The sequence below is a fragment of the Nomascus leucogenys genome, chromosome 2 (genome assembly GCF_006542625.1).
Source record: "Nomascus leucogenys isolate Asia chromosome 2, Asia_NLE_v1, whole genome shotgun sequence".
Taxonomy (NCBI): Eukaryota; Metazoa; Chordata; class Mammalia; order Primates; family Hylobatidae; genus Nomascus; species Nomascus leucogenys.
Genome location: NC_044382.1, coordinates 50,491,276 through 50,506,924, shown reverse-complemented (window position 1 = coordinate 50,506,924; position 15,649 = coordinate 50,491,276). Strand labels below are relative to the sequence as shown.

The following is a 15,649-nucleotide window of genomic DNA, read 5'->3' as shown; positions in this document are numbered from 1 at the left end:
CTCAAAAACAAAGCAGAAATTTGGTTTGTTTATATACCTTTTTGATAAAAAATTTAAATCAGGCTGGGCACGGTGGCTCACACCTATAATTCCAGCACTTTGTGGGGCTGAGGTGGGTGGATCACCTGAGGTCAGGAGTTTGAGACCAGCCTGGCCAACATGGTGAAACCTCATCTCTACTAAAAATACAAAATTTAGCTGGGCATGGTGGTGCGTGCCTGTAATCCCAGCTGCTTGGGAGATTGGGCAGAAGAATTGCTCGAAGCTGGGAGGCGGGGATTGCAGTGAGCCGAGATCATGCCACTGCACATCAGCCTGGGCGACATAGTAAAACTCCACCTCAAAAAAATATATATAAATCACATTTGAGAAATTGTTTGGTAAATAGAGATTACTTGAGAAAAAATGAAAGTGTTGGATTGTAATGCATTGACACCAGCTTGATGTTCTTAGAGCAAATTAATTCTTAGGAGGAGAAAAAAATTAATCTGATATTTTCATTTATAATGTACTAATAAATTGAAGTTGACTAGATTATTATTAAATTAACAAGATGGAACATATCTGACAAACTTAATGTCTGGCCTGGAGACATTTTGGACTGTTTTTGGTGGGACTAGACTTAAATAAAATTGGAACAAGGCCAGATGCAGTGACTCACACCTGTAATCCCAGCACTTTGGGAGGCCAAGACAGTGGATCACCTGAGGTCAGGAGTTTGAGACCTACCTGGCCAACATGGCAAAACCCTGTCTGTACTAAAAATAAAAAAATTAGCCGGGCGTGGTGGTGTGTGCCTGTAATACTAGCTAGTTGGGACGCTGAGACAGGAGAATCGCTTGAATCCAGGAGACGAAGGTTGTAGTGAGCCCAGATTGAGCCACTGCACTCCAGCTTGGGCAATAGAGCAAGACTCTGAAAAAAAAAAAAAAAAAAAAAAAAAAGGATTGGAACATAACTAAAATTAACCTTTGTGACCTTTGTGCATATGGCCGTAGAAAGACTTATGTCTTTGCATGAGCATTAGACTAAATGTCCTTTTACTGTTTGTCTTTACCAGTAGACATACTTGTCAGTGGTCAACTGAGGATATAGGTAAAAGACTCTTGCTCAACTTTCTCTACCTAGTCTCACTTTCCAGAAAGGGGGAGAAGATAATAAGCATTACTATGTAAATACATTTTAAGAAAAATTGTAGATCTGTTAAGCAGTAACTGTATAAGTGATATATTTATTTATATGTAATTTCTAATTGAATTATAATATAATCTTGTCTGTAAACATGGAAATTTTTAGATCAAAACTACTATTAATAAAAATATAAGCCAGGTACAGTGGCTAGTGCCTATAATCCCAACTACTCAGGAGACTGAGGTGGGAGGATCACTTGAACCCAGGAGTTTGAGGCTGCCGGTACTCACTCCAGCCCGGGTAACAGAGTGAGACCCTGTCTCTAATTGAATGAATGAGTGAGTAAATAAATGAATGAATGAATATTTTTAAAAAGAAAAATACAGACTGTATATTTTTATTTTTATTTATTATTATTATTATTATTTGAGATGGAGTCTTGCTTTGTTGCCCAGGCTGGAGTGCAGTGGCATGGTCTCAGCTTACTGCAACCTCTGACCTCCGCCTCCTGGATTCCAGAGGCTGAGGTTACAGGTGCCCTTTACCACGCCAGGCTTTTTTTTATTTTTACTTTTTTTGTTTTTTTAGTAGAGACGGGGTTTCACCATGTTGGTCAGGCTGGCGAACTCCTGACCTCGTGGTCCACCTGCCTCTGCCTCCCAAATTGCTGGGATTACAGGCATGAGCCAATGCACCTGGCCCATATTTGTATTTTTATAGGATTAACCAAACAATCCACAACAAACTAAATTGACAGTGATAAAGCTAAAGTAAGATTAATTATTTTCTTCATTCAGTAAACATTTGTTGATTACCTACTGTGCAACAGGTGATAACAACATCTGCCTTCACAGAGCTTATGATCTAATGGAATTCAAAAGCAAGAATAGTAGTTGACTATTACAGGATCAACTTAAGATAACACTAATGGTTTTTCAAAATGTTCTATGGGATATTCTTAGATTACTTTTAAATGCCTGCCCTGTGCATGATCTGAAGTTTTTGTCTCAGTCAAAATTAGGTTGTAGGCCGAGTGTGGTGGCTCACGCCTATAATCTCAGCACTTTGGGAGGCCTAGCGAGGAGGATCACTTGAGCTCAGGAGTTCGGGACCAGCCTAGGCAACGTAATGAGACTCTTGTTTCTACAAAAAAATTTTAAAAATTAGTTAGGCATGGTGGTGTGTGCCTGTAGTCCCAGCTACTTGTGAGACTGAGGTGGGAGGATTGCCTGAGCCCAGGAGGTGTAGGTTGCAGTGAGGCCTGATTGTACCACTGCACTCCCACCAACAGAGAGAGACCCTGTCTCAAATAAATAAAATAAAATAAAATAAAATAAAATAAAATAAAATAAAATAAAAATAAAATAATAAAAATCTGGTTGTTAGGGGAATTGTATTGGTATTAGCATTTAGGTGAAAATAGGTCCAAAGAACTCATGAATAAATGATTCATTTCTCAAACTACTTAGGTAGAATAATAAAACATGGAATGTCAAAAGTTAAACGAGCACTTTCCCCTCTGTCAAAATAATCAGTTTTCATAGGAATTAGGTTTTTAGCCAAATGGCTGTGAGGCAAGTTGAAGTAAGACAGGAAAATTGACAATATTTTTAGATGAAAATATTTACTTTCAGCAGATTTTTTTTTTTTTTTTTTTTTGAGACAATCTTGCTCTGTTGCCCAGCCTGCAGTACAGTAGAGCAATCTCGGCTCACTGCAACCTCCTCCTCCTGGATTCAAGCAATTCTTGTGCCTCAGCCTCCCAAGTAGCTGGGATTTACAGGCATGTGCCACCATGCCCTGCTAATTTTTGTATTTTTAGTAGAGACAGAGTTTCACCATGTTGGCCAGGCTGGTCTCGAACTCCTGGCCTCAAGTGATCCGCCTGCCTTGGCCTCCCAAAGTGCTGGGATTACAGGCATGAGCCACCACACTTGGCCTTTCAGCAGCATATTGACTAACAACAACAACAACAACAAAAATTTATGAAGGGAGCTATCCAACTTATATACCATGTGCCACTTTAAAAGCTTCTTTATAGCCAGGATTTCTTCTCGATATCAAATTAAGAAATTTAACAGCTATGCTTTCTGAAGACTCTTTCCATAGAACCTCCAAGTGGTAGTAAACTTTTAAATCAGGATTTGGCTATGTGCTCAACTCAGAAGACTGTCATTAGCAATAGCAGTAGGTACCACTGAGTGCCACTGCGGACTCAAGTAGACAAAAAAGAAGAAAGAAAAGCAATCAAGGGGAAAAGGTAGATATAGTGAAGTGGTAGAATCTTGCTATATGTTGCCTCTAGGTATAAATCTAGAACTAACTATTCCTGAAAATGGAGGTAGTAGGAGGTGGGAAATAATTTTTCATTTTGCTTGGGAAATTTGGTTTGTAAACCTAAAATAGCCCTTATTTCTGGGAAAAAAAAAAAAAAAAGATGTTTAAAGTCCAGTCTAAAAGAGAATTGTGTCCGTGTGTCAACTTGTCATATTCAAGTTTTCTAATTAATTTAGTTTTCTTTTAATTTAGAAAAGCAAAATTTATTAATCACTGGATGGCATTTTCTAATGAGAAGCTTGAACTTAGTTTAAGAAAGAAGTACTCTGACAATCTCATCGTCCTTAAGAAGTTCTGAGACTTTATATTGTCAGATAGCTAAATGCTAAGAGGAGAGTGTAGTGGTTGTAATTGAGTAGCTTTATCCTCCTGGAGATTTTTAAGCTGTATCCTATAATATACTCTGGTCAGGTTGGGTAATATGATTCAAGGCACTTGGAACGGTCTTGGGGAATATAGCTTGGTAATTGAGCTGCTTAAGCTTATTATTAATATTTAAGCTATAGTTCCAGGCTCATTCCAGAGTTCCTCCAGCCAATGCACTTCATAAAAGGGAAGATACATCTTAATATACCAGTTTTGTATCTCATGCTACCATTGTAGCATCAAAAAAATAGACATTTAAATCATAGCTAATAATCAACAAATTTTAGAATGAAATAGTTGGTAAATTTTGTGATTTTAAACTTTTCTTTTTGTGTGTGTGTATGCAGCAATGAAAACTACTGGATGCAATTTAGATAAGGTAAATATTATCTCTAATGCCCTGATGACTCCACTCATACCAAGCAGTATGATTAAGAGTGAAGATGTTACTCCAATGGAAGTAACAGCAGAAAAAAGATCTTCCACTATTTTTAAGGTAAGCTGTATTGATTAGTGTTACAACTTCTAACCTCCTATATAAAAATTGCTGTCTTTTACTTTTCCTATTTTTTTCACACTGTTTTTACTTTGGATGCACTTAATGAATTTTGCTGTAAAGAGGGAATGCTTTATACTTCAGCAAAATTGCCCACAAAGTGACTTCCAATATACATTTTGACAAGGGAGGAATTAATATGTTATATGAGATATTAATGAAAGTACTAATTTTAACATTTTCAGAATTAGAGATGTTTTTATTTTTTTCCCAGTCTTTTCCCATAACTTTCTTTTTTTTACTTGTCTTCTCCCCTGTATTGTTACTGAGGAGCCACAAAATTGAGATAGGGATACCTGCTCTTCATCAACCATAAAATTAGTGTGTTCTGATTACCCTTAATTCACCTAAGCATATCAATAGCCAATTATTCTACTTCCTTGTTTGACTATCTTTGCTTGTCACACTTTTAAAAAATATATCCCAAGGAAAATGAGACATCATGTTATGGAGAATTGTAGTCCTGTACCTGTTTTCTAAATGATAATAATATAGAGTAGAAAACTGGTCCTGCATATATTTTTAGAACCATGGAGATTTTTGATGTATGTTACAAACTTGTTTAATGTTTATATATTCATAATATTTGGGGATTTTTATTTTTTAGACTACAAAGTCAGTTGGATCAACTCAGCAAACATTAGAAAACATCTCAAACATAGCAGGAAATGGCTCTTTTTCATCACCATCATCTTCCCACCTACCTTCTGAAAATGAAAAACAGCAGCAGATTCAGCCCAAGGCATACAATCCAGAGACCCTGACAACTATTCAAACTCAGGACATCTCACAGCCTGGTACTTTTCCAGCAGTTTCTGCTTCTAGTCAGCTGCCCAACAGCGATGCACTATTGCAGCAGGCTACACAGTTTCAGACAAGAGAAACTCAGTCTAGAGAGGTATTACAGTCAGATGGCACAGTGGTTAATTTGTCACAACTGACTGAGGCGTCACAACAGCAGCAGTCACCACTACAAGAACAAGCACAGACTTTACAGCAGCAGATTTCATCAAATATTTTTCCATCACCAAGTAGTGTGAGTCAGCTTCAGAATACTATTCAGCAGCTGCAAGCAGGGAGTTTTACAGGCAGTACTGCTGGTGGCAGCAGTGGAAGTGTTGACTTGGTCCAACAAGTTTTAGAGGCACAGCAACAGTTATCTTCAGTTTTATTTTCTGCTCCAGATGGTAATGAGAATGTTCAAGAGCAGCTTAGTGCAGATATTTTTCAACAAGTCAGTCAAATTCAGAGTGGTGTAAGCCCTGGAATGTTTTCCTCAACAGAGCCAACAGTCCATACCAGACCAGATAATTTATTACCTGGAAGAGCTGAAAGTGTTCACCCACAGTCTGAAAACACGTTATCTAATCAACAGCAGCAGCAGCAGCAACAGCAAGTGATGGAATCTTCAGCCGCAATGGTGATGGAGATGCAACAGAGTATCTGCCAGGCAGCTGCTCAGATTCAGTCAGAGTTATTCCCTTCAACTGCTTCAGCAAATGGAAACCTTCAGCAATCGCCAGTTTACCAGCAGACTTCTCACATGATGAGTGCATTGTCTACCAATGAGGATATGCAAATGCAGTGTGAATTGTTTTCTTCTCCTCCTGCAGTTTCTGGAAATGAAACTTCTACAACTACCACACAGCAGGTTGCAACCCCTGGCACTACCATGTTTCAGACATCAAGTTCAGGAGATGGAGAAGAAACTGGAACACAAGCAAAACAGATTCAGAACAGTGTCTTTCAGACCATGGTCCAAATGCAACATAGTGGGGACAATCAACCTCAAGTTAACCTTTTTTCATCCACAAAAAGTATGATGAGTGTTCAGAATAGTGGTACCCAACAACAAGGTAATGGTTTATTCCAGCAAGGGAATGAGATGATGTCACTTCAATCTGGAAATTTTTTGCAGCAGTCTTCTCATTCACAGGCCCAACTTTTTCATCCTCAAAATCCTATTGCCGATGCTCAGAACATTTCCCAGGAAACTCAAGGTTCTCTCTTTCATAGTCCAAATCCTATTGTCCACAGTCAGACTTCTACAACCTCCTCTGAACAAATGCAGCCTCCGATGTTTCACTCTCAAAGTACCATTGCTGTGTTACAGGGCTCTTCAGTTCCTCAAGACCAGCAGTCAACCAACATATTTCTTTCCCAGAGTCCCATGAATAATCTTCAGACTAACACAGTAGCCCAGGAAGCATTTTTTGCAGCACCGAACTCAATTTCTCCACTTCAGTCAACATCAAACACTGAACAACAAGCTGCTTTCCAACAGCAAGCTCCAATATCACACATCCAGACGCCTATGCTTTCCCAAGAACAGGCACAACCCCCCCAGCAGGGTTTATTTCAGCCTCAGGTGTCCCTGGGCTCCCTTCCACCTAATCCAATGCCTCAAAGCCAACAAGGAACCATGTTCCAGTCACAGCACTCAATAGTTGCCATGCAGAGTAACTCTCCATCCCAGGAGCAGCAGCAGCAGCAGCAACAGCAGCAGCAGCAGCAGCAACAACAACAACAGAGCATTTTATTCAGTAATCAGAATACCATGGCTACAATGGCGTCTCCAAAGCAACCACCACCAAACATGATATTCAACCCAAATCAAAATCCAATGGCTAATCAGGAGCAACAGAACCAGTCAATTTTTCACCAACAAAGTAACATGGCCCCAATGAATCAAGAGCAACAGCCCATGCAATTTCAGAGTCAGTCCACAGTTTCCTCACTTCAGAACCCGGGTCCTACCCAGTCGGAATCATCACAGACCCCCTTGTTCCATAGCTCTCCTCAGATTCAGTTGGTACAAGGGTCACCTAGTTCTCAAGAGCAGCAAGTAACACTCTTCTTATCTCCAGCATCCATGTCTGCCTTGCAGACCAGTATAAATCAACAAGATATGCAACAGTCTCCTCTTTATTCCCCTCAGAACAACATGCCTGGAATTCAAGGGGCCACATCTTCGCCTCAATCACAGGCTACTTTATTTCACAACACAGCAGGAGGCACAATGAACCAACTACAGAATTCTCCTGGCTCATCTCAGCAGACATCAGGAATGTTCTTATTTGGCATTCAAAATAGTAAGAAACTCTAATTTTTCATTACTTAATTGGTCATTATTATTACTAGAAGGAAGCAGAGTGCAGTGGTACGATCTCAGCTCATTGCACCCTCTGCCTCCCAGGTTCAGGTGATTCTCCTGCCTCAGCCTCCCAAGCAGCTGGGATTACACGTGTGCACAACCACTCCTGGCTAATTTTTGTATTTTTGTTAGAGGCGGGGTTTCACCGTGTTGGCCAGGCTGGTGTTGAATTTTTGACCTCAAGTGATCCGCTGGCCTCGGCCTCCCAAAGTGCTGGGATTACAGGTGTGAGCCACCGCACCTGTCCCGTACAGTTGTTTTAAGAGTACAGATTGTAGTTAGAACTCTATCACCTATAGACTATGAGATCTTGTACAAGTTATTTGGCTTTTATGGGTCTCAATTCTCTCATTTAAAATGGTGATAATATTACATACTTTACATGGATTTGGGGAGGATTAAATATGGCAATGTATAAAAGTGTGTGTTTGCCATTTTAAGCTATAAACTTAAAAGGAAAACGAAGTAAGAATGACAGATAATACCTTAGCCAATTGAAGTAAGTAGTTTCTAAGGAGGTAGAAACTCATCTTTAATGTTTATATACCAAGGAATTTATATAGGACTTTTGATATTTAAGCAAAGTTGTATTTTTAGACAGCTTAAAGGAAACCTCAGATGAATTCCAGTGCCAATCTGTAAAAACCTTTTTCTTGGACTATCAGGTGCCTAACTTTTAGTAATATACAAGGAGAATGCAGTAATGAATTTTCCCCAACAACTAATAAATATCTTTTCATGAATCTTTACTAATCAGATAGCTTCTATTTTTAATGTTTCTGCAGACTGTAGTCAGCTTTTAAGCTTCTGTTTTCAATGTCTCTGCAGACTGTAGTCAGCTTTTAAGCTTCTGTTTTCAATGTCTCTACAGACTGTAGTCAGCTTTTAACCTCTGGACCAGCTACATTGCCTGATCAGTTGATGGCCATAAGTCAGCCAGGCCAACCACAAAACGAGGGCCAGCCGCCTGTGACAACACTTCTTTCTCAGCAAATGCCAGAGAATTCTCCACTGGCATCCTCTATAAACACCAACCAGAACATCGAAAAGATTGATTTGCTTGTTTCATTGCAAAACCAAGGGAACAACTTGACTGGCTCCTTTTAACTGGATATGTAAGTATTGCATTTTGGCTTCTTATTGAAAAGCATCAAATTTTATTCTTCTTAACAGATTTAGGTTAAGTAATAGTAGTTCTAATCTTTTAAAATGTGGCTTTCTCACAAGATGATACTTTTTTACTGTGAATAAAATTATTCTGAATGATAGCTTATGGTCATATAGTTAATACAGACCAAACATCCCTAGTCCAAAAATCCAAAATGCTCTGAAATCCGAATCTTTTTGAGCGCTGACATGACATCTCAAGTGGAAAATTCCACACCGGACCTCATATGACAGGGTCATAGTCAAAATGCAGGCTCACAACATGCAGTTTATTCGGTGTCCCCAAGGGTAAAAAAGATCCTCCCAGCTCCCATCAGCTATGATAGATCTTTTTAGGTGTATATGAAACAGAAGTGAATTTCATGTTTGGACTTGTGTCTTATCCCCAAGATATCGCATTGTGTATATGTCCAAAAAATCCAAAAAAGAAATCGGAAACACTTCTGATCCCAAACATTTTAGATAAGGGATATTCAACCTATATTGGACATTCCTTCTGCCTCTGAGCTTCTTTGCCTTGGAATAACAAAACATCTGATGAGTATGCAAAATGTGTTTCCTTTGTACTATATATTGGATATTATCATGCCTCATTTATCCCTTCCTCCAGAAATAAATATTGAGTCAGAGAAGTCTGTGGAAGATCAAATATGATAAAGTTTTACTTACAGTACCATAATATACTTTAGGATCATTCAGGGTGTCAGAAACTTTATAAATGCTTCCCTCCCTAGTAAGTTACATTAAACTTTTTCTCTTTTTTAGAAATTCCACGAAGAAAATCCTGATTCCAAGATGTCCTGAGATCTTGTGGTTCCATGAGAATTATTACTTTAAAAACAAAATATGAAAAACTGTATTTGAGTAAATTGATAGATTTTACTCTGACTGCAAAAGAGCACACCTATGCTGCTTGTTGCAGTGACTAACCACCAATGTTAACATCTTCATATTTTGTATTCCTAATAACAGTGATGACTGAGAATCTATTTGAGTTTCCAGCTGGCAGAATTAATTGTTATTATTTTCCTAGGCGCAATTTCCTTAAACGTACAGTTTAAATTTGAGGCTGGACCACTCAGTTATTATTGCTATTAGAAAATAATATATAATGTTTACTTTCGTTCTTCATTATTTTCTTTCCTGCATTGTTTTAGTCAAGTAATGGCTTTTGAAAAAGTAAAGTTCAATAATAACTAAGGCTGTGATTTGTTTCAATATAAAAGGCACAGCTGTTGGCCAAAGTGAAGGAATCTTTTTTCAGTTTTATTGGAGAAACTGAAGGGGTAACATTCTAACAAGTAAACTGTATATGCAGATAAAAGTACTCTTGATTTAACACAAAGGCAGATGATACACTTATAAAACTGGGAACAGCTGGAATGCTATTGATTTTATTTTTTCAGAGAGCTGTTAGTTCTCTGGGTTTCTACTAAGGGGTTTAGCCATAACTGTGCATAGAAAAATAATTATCTTTATCTGTAAAAAATGAAGGGGATAATATATGATAAATTATGTTCTGATATCCTCCTACAGTAGTTTAAATTGACAGAAAAATTTGAGTGTTTTCTTCTAAATCCAGTCTTAGGCTGGTATTCCCTTTTTATATATATCTATATTACTTTTCACCTCTTTTTCACTTTAGAGAACTATTAATATACTACTGGCTTCATGACCCTGTAGCATCTTTGGCCACTTTAATCTAGGGTGACCTAGCAATCCTGAAGCACAGGGCAGAGAGTACTTTCTTAGGAATTATTGGGAGTTGATTCCTGAGAAACAACACATTTTTCCCCATGAACGGTGCTGTTCTGAAGTCTTCAAATTTTTCCCGCTAATAGGAAACAGTATAAATTTTAATTAAAAACAAAAAAGGCAAACTAAAATTTCTTGAAACATCACTTCTCCCTGATCTGCAGTGAGTATAAATTCACTTGTCACCTCAGTGCTTTACAGTTTGAAGTGGTCATTTACCTGATGGTTCCCACAAGCCTTAGGCTTTACAGGGTTGTATCATTGACTTAAAATGAAGAATTAACTTGTGTTACATCTATAAAGAGCAAAATAACACACTCCAGAACTTGGCAGTTGTAGCATTAGTTATACAGTTTTGGGTGTTCTTGCCACCCGTGGGATGCCTGCTTCTCACTACCACCTGTGTCTGGACACATGTTTATGTCTCATTTTCCTTTTGGCATGTGGAAAGCTGTCAATGCAGTGTAAGGCCAACATGTGTGTGGCTTCTATGTGTTGAGATAATGTTTTGGTATCCTTGTCCGTTTCATTTATTTTTTAAGTGTACAAAAAATAACCTGTTAATTGTTGAAGGCTACTTTTCTGTTCTTTTGTTGTTGTTGTTCTATCCTGTACATTTAGTTGAACTGTGTGGAATTGTGGTGTTGGTTTTGTTTATACAGCCAGATTTTTCCTTCTTTTTTTTTGTGATGATCTTCCTTTGTTCTTCGAATGTGCTCTTTTGTCTTTTTCTCTTTTATCTCATGTTTTCTTCCTTCCACTTCCACCCCTTTCTTTCTTTCTCTCTCTGATTGAGAGGCATTGAATTACGTTTTCAGTAGTACAGGCTTCTTGCCGATATGAAGGGAACTTTTCAGAAAGAGACCTACTCTGGGTCATTTAATTTTGAATACAGTTTTCAATCGTTCAAGTTTTGGATGGTTTATATCTAATGTGTGTTTCATTTTTTTGGAAAGCTATATTTTGTATTTAGGAAATGGTATACTATTTTGCTATTTGTACTGAGTGAGTACATTGGCATAAATATAGAAATTTATATATATACATATATATAAACTATTCTTTTTTGCCACACATTTTTGTGGTAAATTTGTGAGTTTGTCTGATGTTCTACCACAACGTGGCGTCTGATAACAGTGAGGGGGGGTGGGGTTTGTTATGTCTTTATTGAGTATTTAAGTATCTTTTGAAACAAATGACATGTTCATCTGTGGCCATTCCATCAGGCAGTTCCTTGATGTCAGTAGTGGGCTAAAGGCAGCTTACTGTGTGTTTGCTGGAGCTTTCACTCAGCCAAGTGTTAGAGTCAGGAAACCCATTGAGGCAATGGCATCAAATGGTGTTTCACAAGAATGAGCCATTCAGTCTTTGCTCACTATATATTTAATATTTTATTATTGTTGTTATTGTTATTATTAATTGGCTTTCTGTATTCTATGCCTTTTATTTATAAAGACACTAAGAAAACCCATGTTTGTAATTTTAATAACATTTTTCCCATCTTGTAATATCCAGAGCTACTTTATAAATTCTCTGAACCAAAAGTATTTTCCTCAATGTATCTCTTCTCCCCCAGCCGCTATTAGGAAAAATTACCCAGTATAGTTCAGGTTATGAGGAGGATCAGCCACACAATCCAGTGCTTCAGTTTGAAAATGTAAAACTCTAACCCTAAAGTAGGGTTGGTTGAAATTTCAGACAAAGCAAACCCAGCAGGTATAAAAAGTAGTAGAAATAAAAATCTGTAAGTTATTTTTGAATTTTCTGAACTTTTTTCTAAGAGATTACATAGGAGACTAAAGAAATCTATCTGTTCACCAAGTTCTAATTAGGATGATTGTTAATACTGCACTGTGGATGAAGTGGCGACTGGCTTGTGTGCTGACTTCTGTGGTTTCGCAAGAGGTTTATTGTTATCAAATGCTGATTGGCAATGCCAAGTCACTGGGACCAATTTTCTGTTTTATAATATCTAAGTTTAGAACAGAATATATACCTGAACTGTAGTGGTTTGATTGGATGGAGGCAGAAAAGCCAATTTTTATTCTCATAAATTTTGTGGTTATTTATACAAGGGCTGTGCTATGCTACCATATTCTTGTTCAATAATAATAGGTTTGTTGTTTTTTTTACATTGTTAAATGTTCCTTACCCCTAAAGGTCAATGTTAAGTACAACATTCTGAAAATACAATTTGGCTACAAAGAGTATTCATCTTCTTTGAAGCTCAGTGGTTGATATTTGTGCTAATAATGCAATTTCCTGATTACTGTTACAAGTTATAGCTACATATGGGAGAGACTCAGTGAGCCAGCAAAGGCCATAGAAACAACAATTTATTAAATGTATTTATGGCAGAAGGACCTAAATAAACTGTGAGCCACCTTTTCTTCTTTATATTGTTACATTTAATTGTTCTTGCTTTCAGCAACTCACATTAATGCTTGGAGCTTATCTCTCTCTCTCTCTCTCTCTCTCTCTCTCTGTGTGTGTGTCTGTGTGTGTGTGTGTGTGTGTATGTGTGTGTGTGATTCCTTATTGTCATTCCATTATATATCCACACCAACATGGGTGAAGATAATTCAAAGTCATATTTTGCCTCTAAGCTTGATCATGTTACCTTTATGATTAAAGTATCATGTTATTTAGCCAATGCAAATCTGTTTTAAAACAAATAGTTTTAGAAAAAGAACAAGTTTTTAAGGGCTTTATTATAGAAGAAGTATTAATGAAGGACTTTCCTTCCTCCCTCCCTTTCCTCCCCTCCCTGCCTCCCTTCCCTTCCTTCTCACCCTCCTCCCTGCCTTCTTCGTTTCTCCTTCCCTTATTCCTCCCTCCCTCCTTCCTCCCTTCCTTCCTTCCATCCATCCTTCCTTGTCTTTTATTTTATTTTTATTTTTTGTAATATCACATGTGCTGTAGTTAGGAATTTTATTCTAGTGCATTTCTTACCCATCAGAACCTCAGCTCATCTACCTAGGAAAAAACACTATCAAAGGAAATGAGAAAGTTGTATCTGAGTCCCTCCAGAACTAAGATAATTCTTTTTGACCATTTAAGCCTTTATAAATGCTTGTTTTAGGAAAGTGAATCTGTTAGATGCATCAACAAATAATGAACAGGATAAAATGATTTAATAATTAAAGTCTCAAATTCACCATGGTTATACATTTTCACCAGAAATAATAATCTTACAATTTTTCATTTTTCTGATGAAGATTTCTGTTCTAATATCTGTTTCCTAATTGATTTTTTAAATTAATTAGCTTTCCTCTGCTTTATGACCATTAGGTTTTATCCCTAACCAAGACAGCTGTCTTATATCTGCATGCCTTAGACTGTGTGGAGGGACTCCATGAAGAAAGACCATAGGTTAGAAAAATAACTCAGAGTATATACCCTAGTAAGTGGGTTAGTAGAATCTCATAACATGTATTAAAAAGAGGTTTTCTTCTCTGCTTGTTTGTGTTACTAGAGCAAAATTGTAGAGATAATGCGCATAATGTAGTAAATATCAGAATAATATCTACAATATCATTTGTGGATGGTCCCAGTGCTCTAGTTACTTTACTTCTTTTTTGAGACGGAGTCTTGCTCTGTCTCTCAGGCTAGAGCAGTGTGCAATCTGGGCTTACTGCAACCTCTGCCTCCCAGATTCAAGCGATTCTCCTGCCTCAGCCTCCCGAGTAGCCAGGATTACAGGCACCCTCCACTAGGCCCGGCTAATTTTTTTTTATTTTTTTTAGTAGAGACGGGGTTTTGCCATGTTGGCCAGGCTGGTTTCGAACTCCTAACCTCCAGTGATCCACCTGCCTCAGCCTCCCAAAGTGCTAGGATTACAGGCATGAGCCACCACATCTGGCCTAATTACTTCTTTAATCCCCATTTATTTTTATGCCATTCTAGCCTCATTTATTAATAAAATTGTGTTTTTACTTTCTCTTTCAGGAAATTTTTTAAATTAATATTTTATGTCTAGATCAAATGCTATGGAAAAGTGCCTTTTTATCATTTATAATTTCATTTTTCACTATTTCCAAAAACACATAAATAGTTTCAATAGGTCCCAGCTTTCACTTTTTCCTTTTAAACCTTCTTTTCTCCATTTCTTCCCTTTGGCTTAAGAATAAAAGAAAAGGTACATTGCTAGAATTATTTCTTTGGGAGAGAGTAAAAGATTACAGAATTAGACGGTTCAGGCTTTATATAAATTAAATTTGTCTTCATCTCAACCAGCTAATGGTAGGTCTTATCTGAATCCTGATGAGAATTTTAGCATCTGTGAAACTCCATGCACACAGATGTGTGTAAATTTCCAGAAGAAAGTGTTGAAAGCATTTTCTCTGATGTTAATTAGATGGAAATAAATCACTAAAACATAGTTTAGGTAAAGCCTGATTATGTCACTTTTTTTTAACTAGACAGGGCAAAGTTGTTTATGTTAGTGTACTTCTTGTCTATCCTCAGTTAATTTACCTAAAAAAAAGTGTCAAAGGAAATGAGAAAAAAATTATATCTGAGTCCTTCCAGACCTAAGATAATTCCTTTTGATCAGATACAGTCGGATGGAGTGCCTCGGTTTTTGTTAATTTTGCCTCTGTTCCAGCTCCTTACCACAGTGGTGGTGCTTGAAGAAAGGGCCATCAGCAACAGATCAGGATAGTTTTACCTTTGGGATATGGCTGCTTTCCCCATGCTAGTATTTCTGTGACTGTTAGTGGCACTGAAGACTGCAAACTTTTATGCAATATTCTTAATACCCTATTGATATTATGCACTTTAATCATTCCAAAGAAGCCCAGAATGCTGTATAGTGATGATTCCTTCCTATTGAATTCATCTTAACTATTTAGAATGTTGTGTCCCTTTTCTTTTGGATAGCCAACTTGGTATAAATGTTATATGGATTTTTCTAAAATGACTGTATAGGACTTACGACTTTGAAATGTAATTTACTACAAGGGGAAATAATTACGCTTTAGCACATCATTTTAGAAACATCACATTTTAGAAACATTCAGCTTGCTAACCTACATGTTTGGGAATTCATTAAAACCAGTTGTCTTTCTATATATTTTGTGCCATGTATATAAGAACATTACAATATATCTTTTTCTACATATGTAGTATGTGCAAACCAGTGGTTCTCAGAGTATGGTTCTCAGCCCCACCAGCTAGTATCA

The 15,649-nt window shown here is 37.4% G+C and overlaps 1 protein-coding gene across 5 annotated transcripts in view; it reads left to right on the top strand.

Annotated features, from left to right (window-relative positions):
• Window positions 1–12,010, top strand: part of NFAT5 (nuclear factor of activated T cells 5) — a 123,786-nt gene extending 111,776 nt beyond the window's left edge. For 2 of the 5 annotated variants that reach the window (XM_003262949.3, XM_030794651.1), the window contains 4 exons: window positions 4,182–4,330; window positions 4,998–7,482; window positions 8,416–8,659; window positions 9,477–10,565. In XM_003262949.3, coding sequence (XP_003262997.1) covers window positions 4,182–4,330; window positions 4,998–7,482; window positions 8,416–8,651 — 2,870 coding nt within the window. In that variant the 3' untranslated portion in view covers window positions 8,652–8,659; window positions 9,477–10,565. Of the gene's footprint in view, window positions 1–4,181; window positions 4,331–4,997; window positions 7,483–8,415; window positions 8,660–9,476 lie in introns of all 5 variants that reach the window. The other 3 variants (XM_003262948.3, XM_012504827.2, XM_003262947.3) reach the window with 3 other exon arrangements.
• Window positions 12,011–15,649: the final 3,639 nt, after the last annotated feature.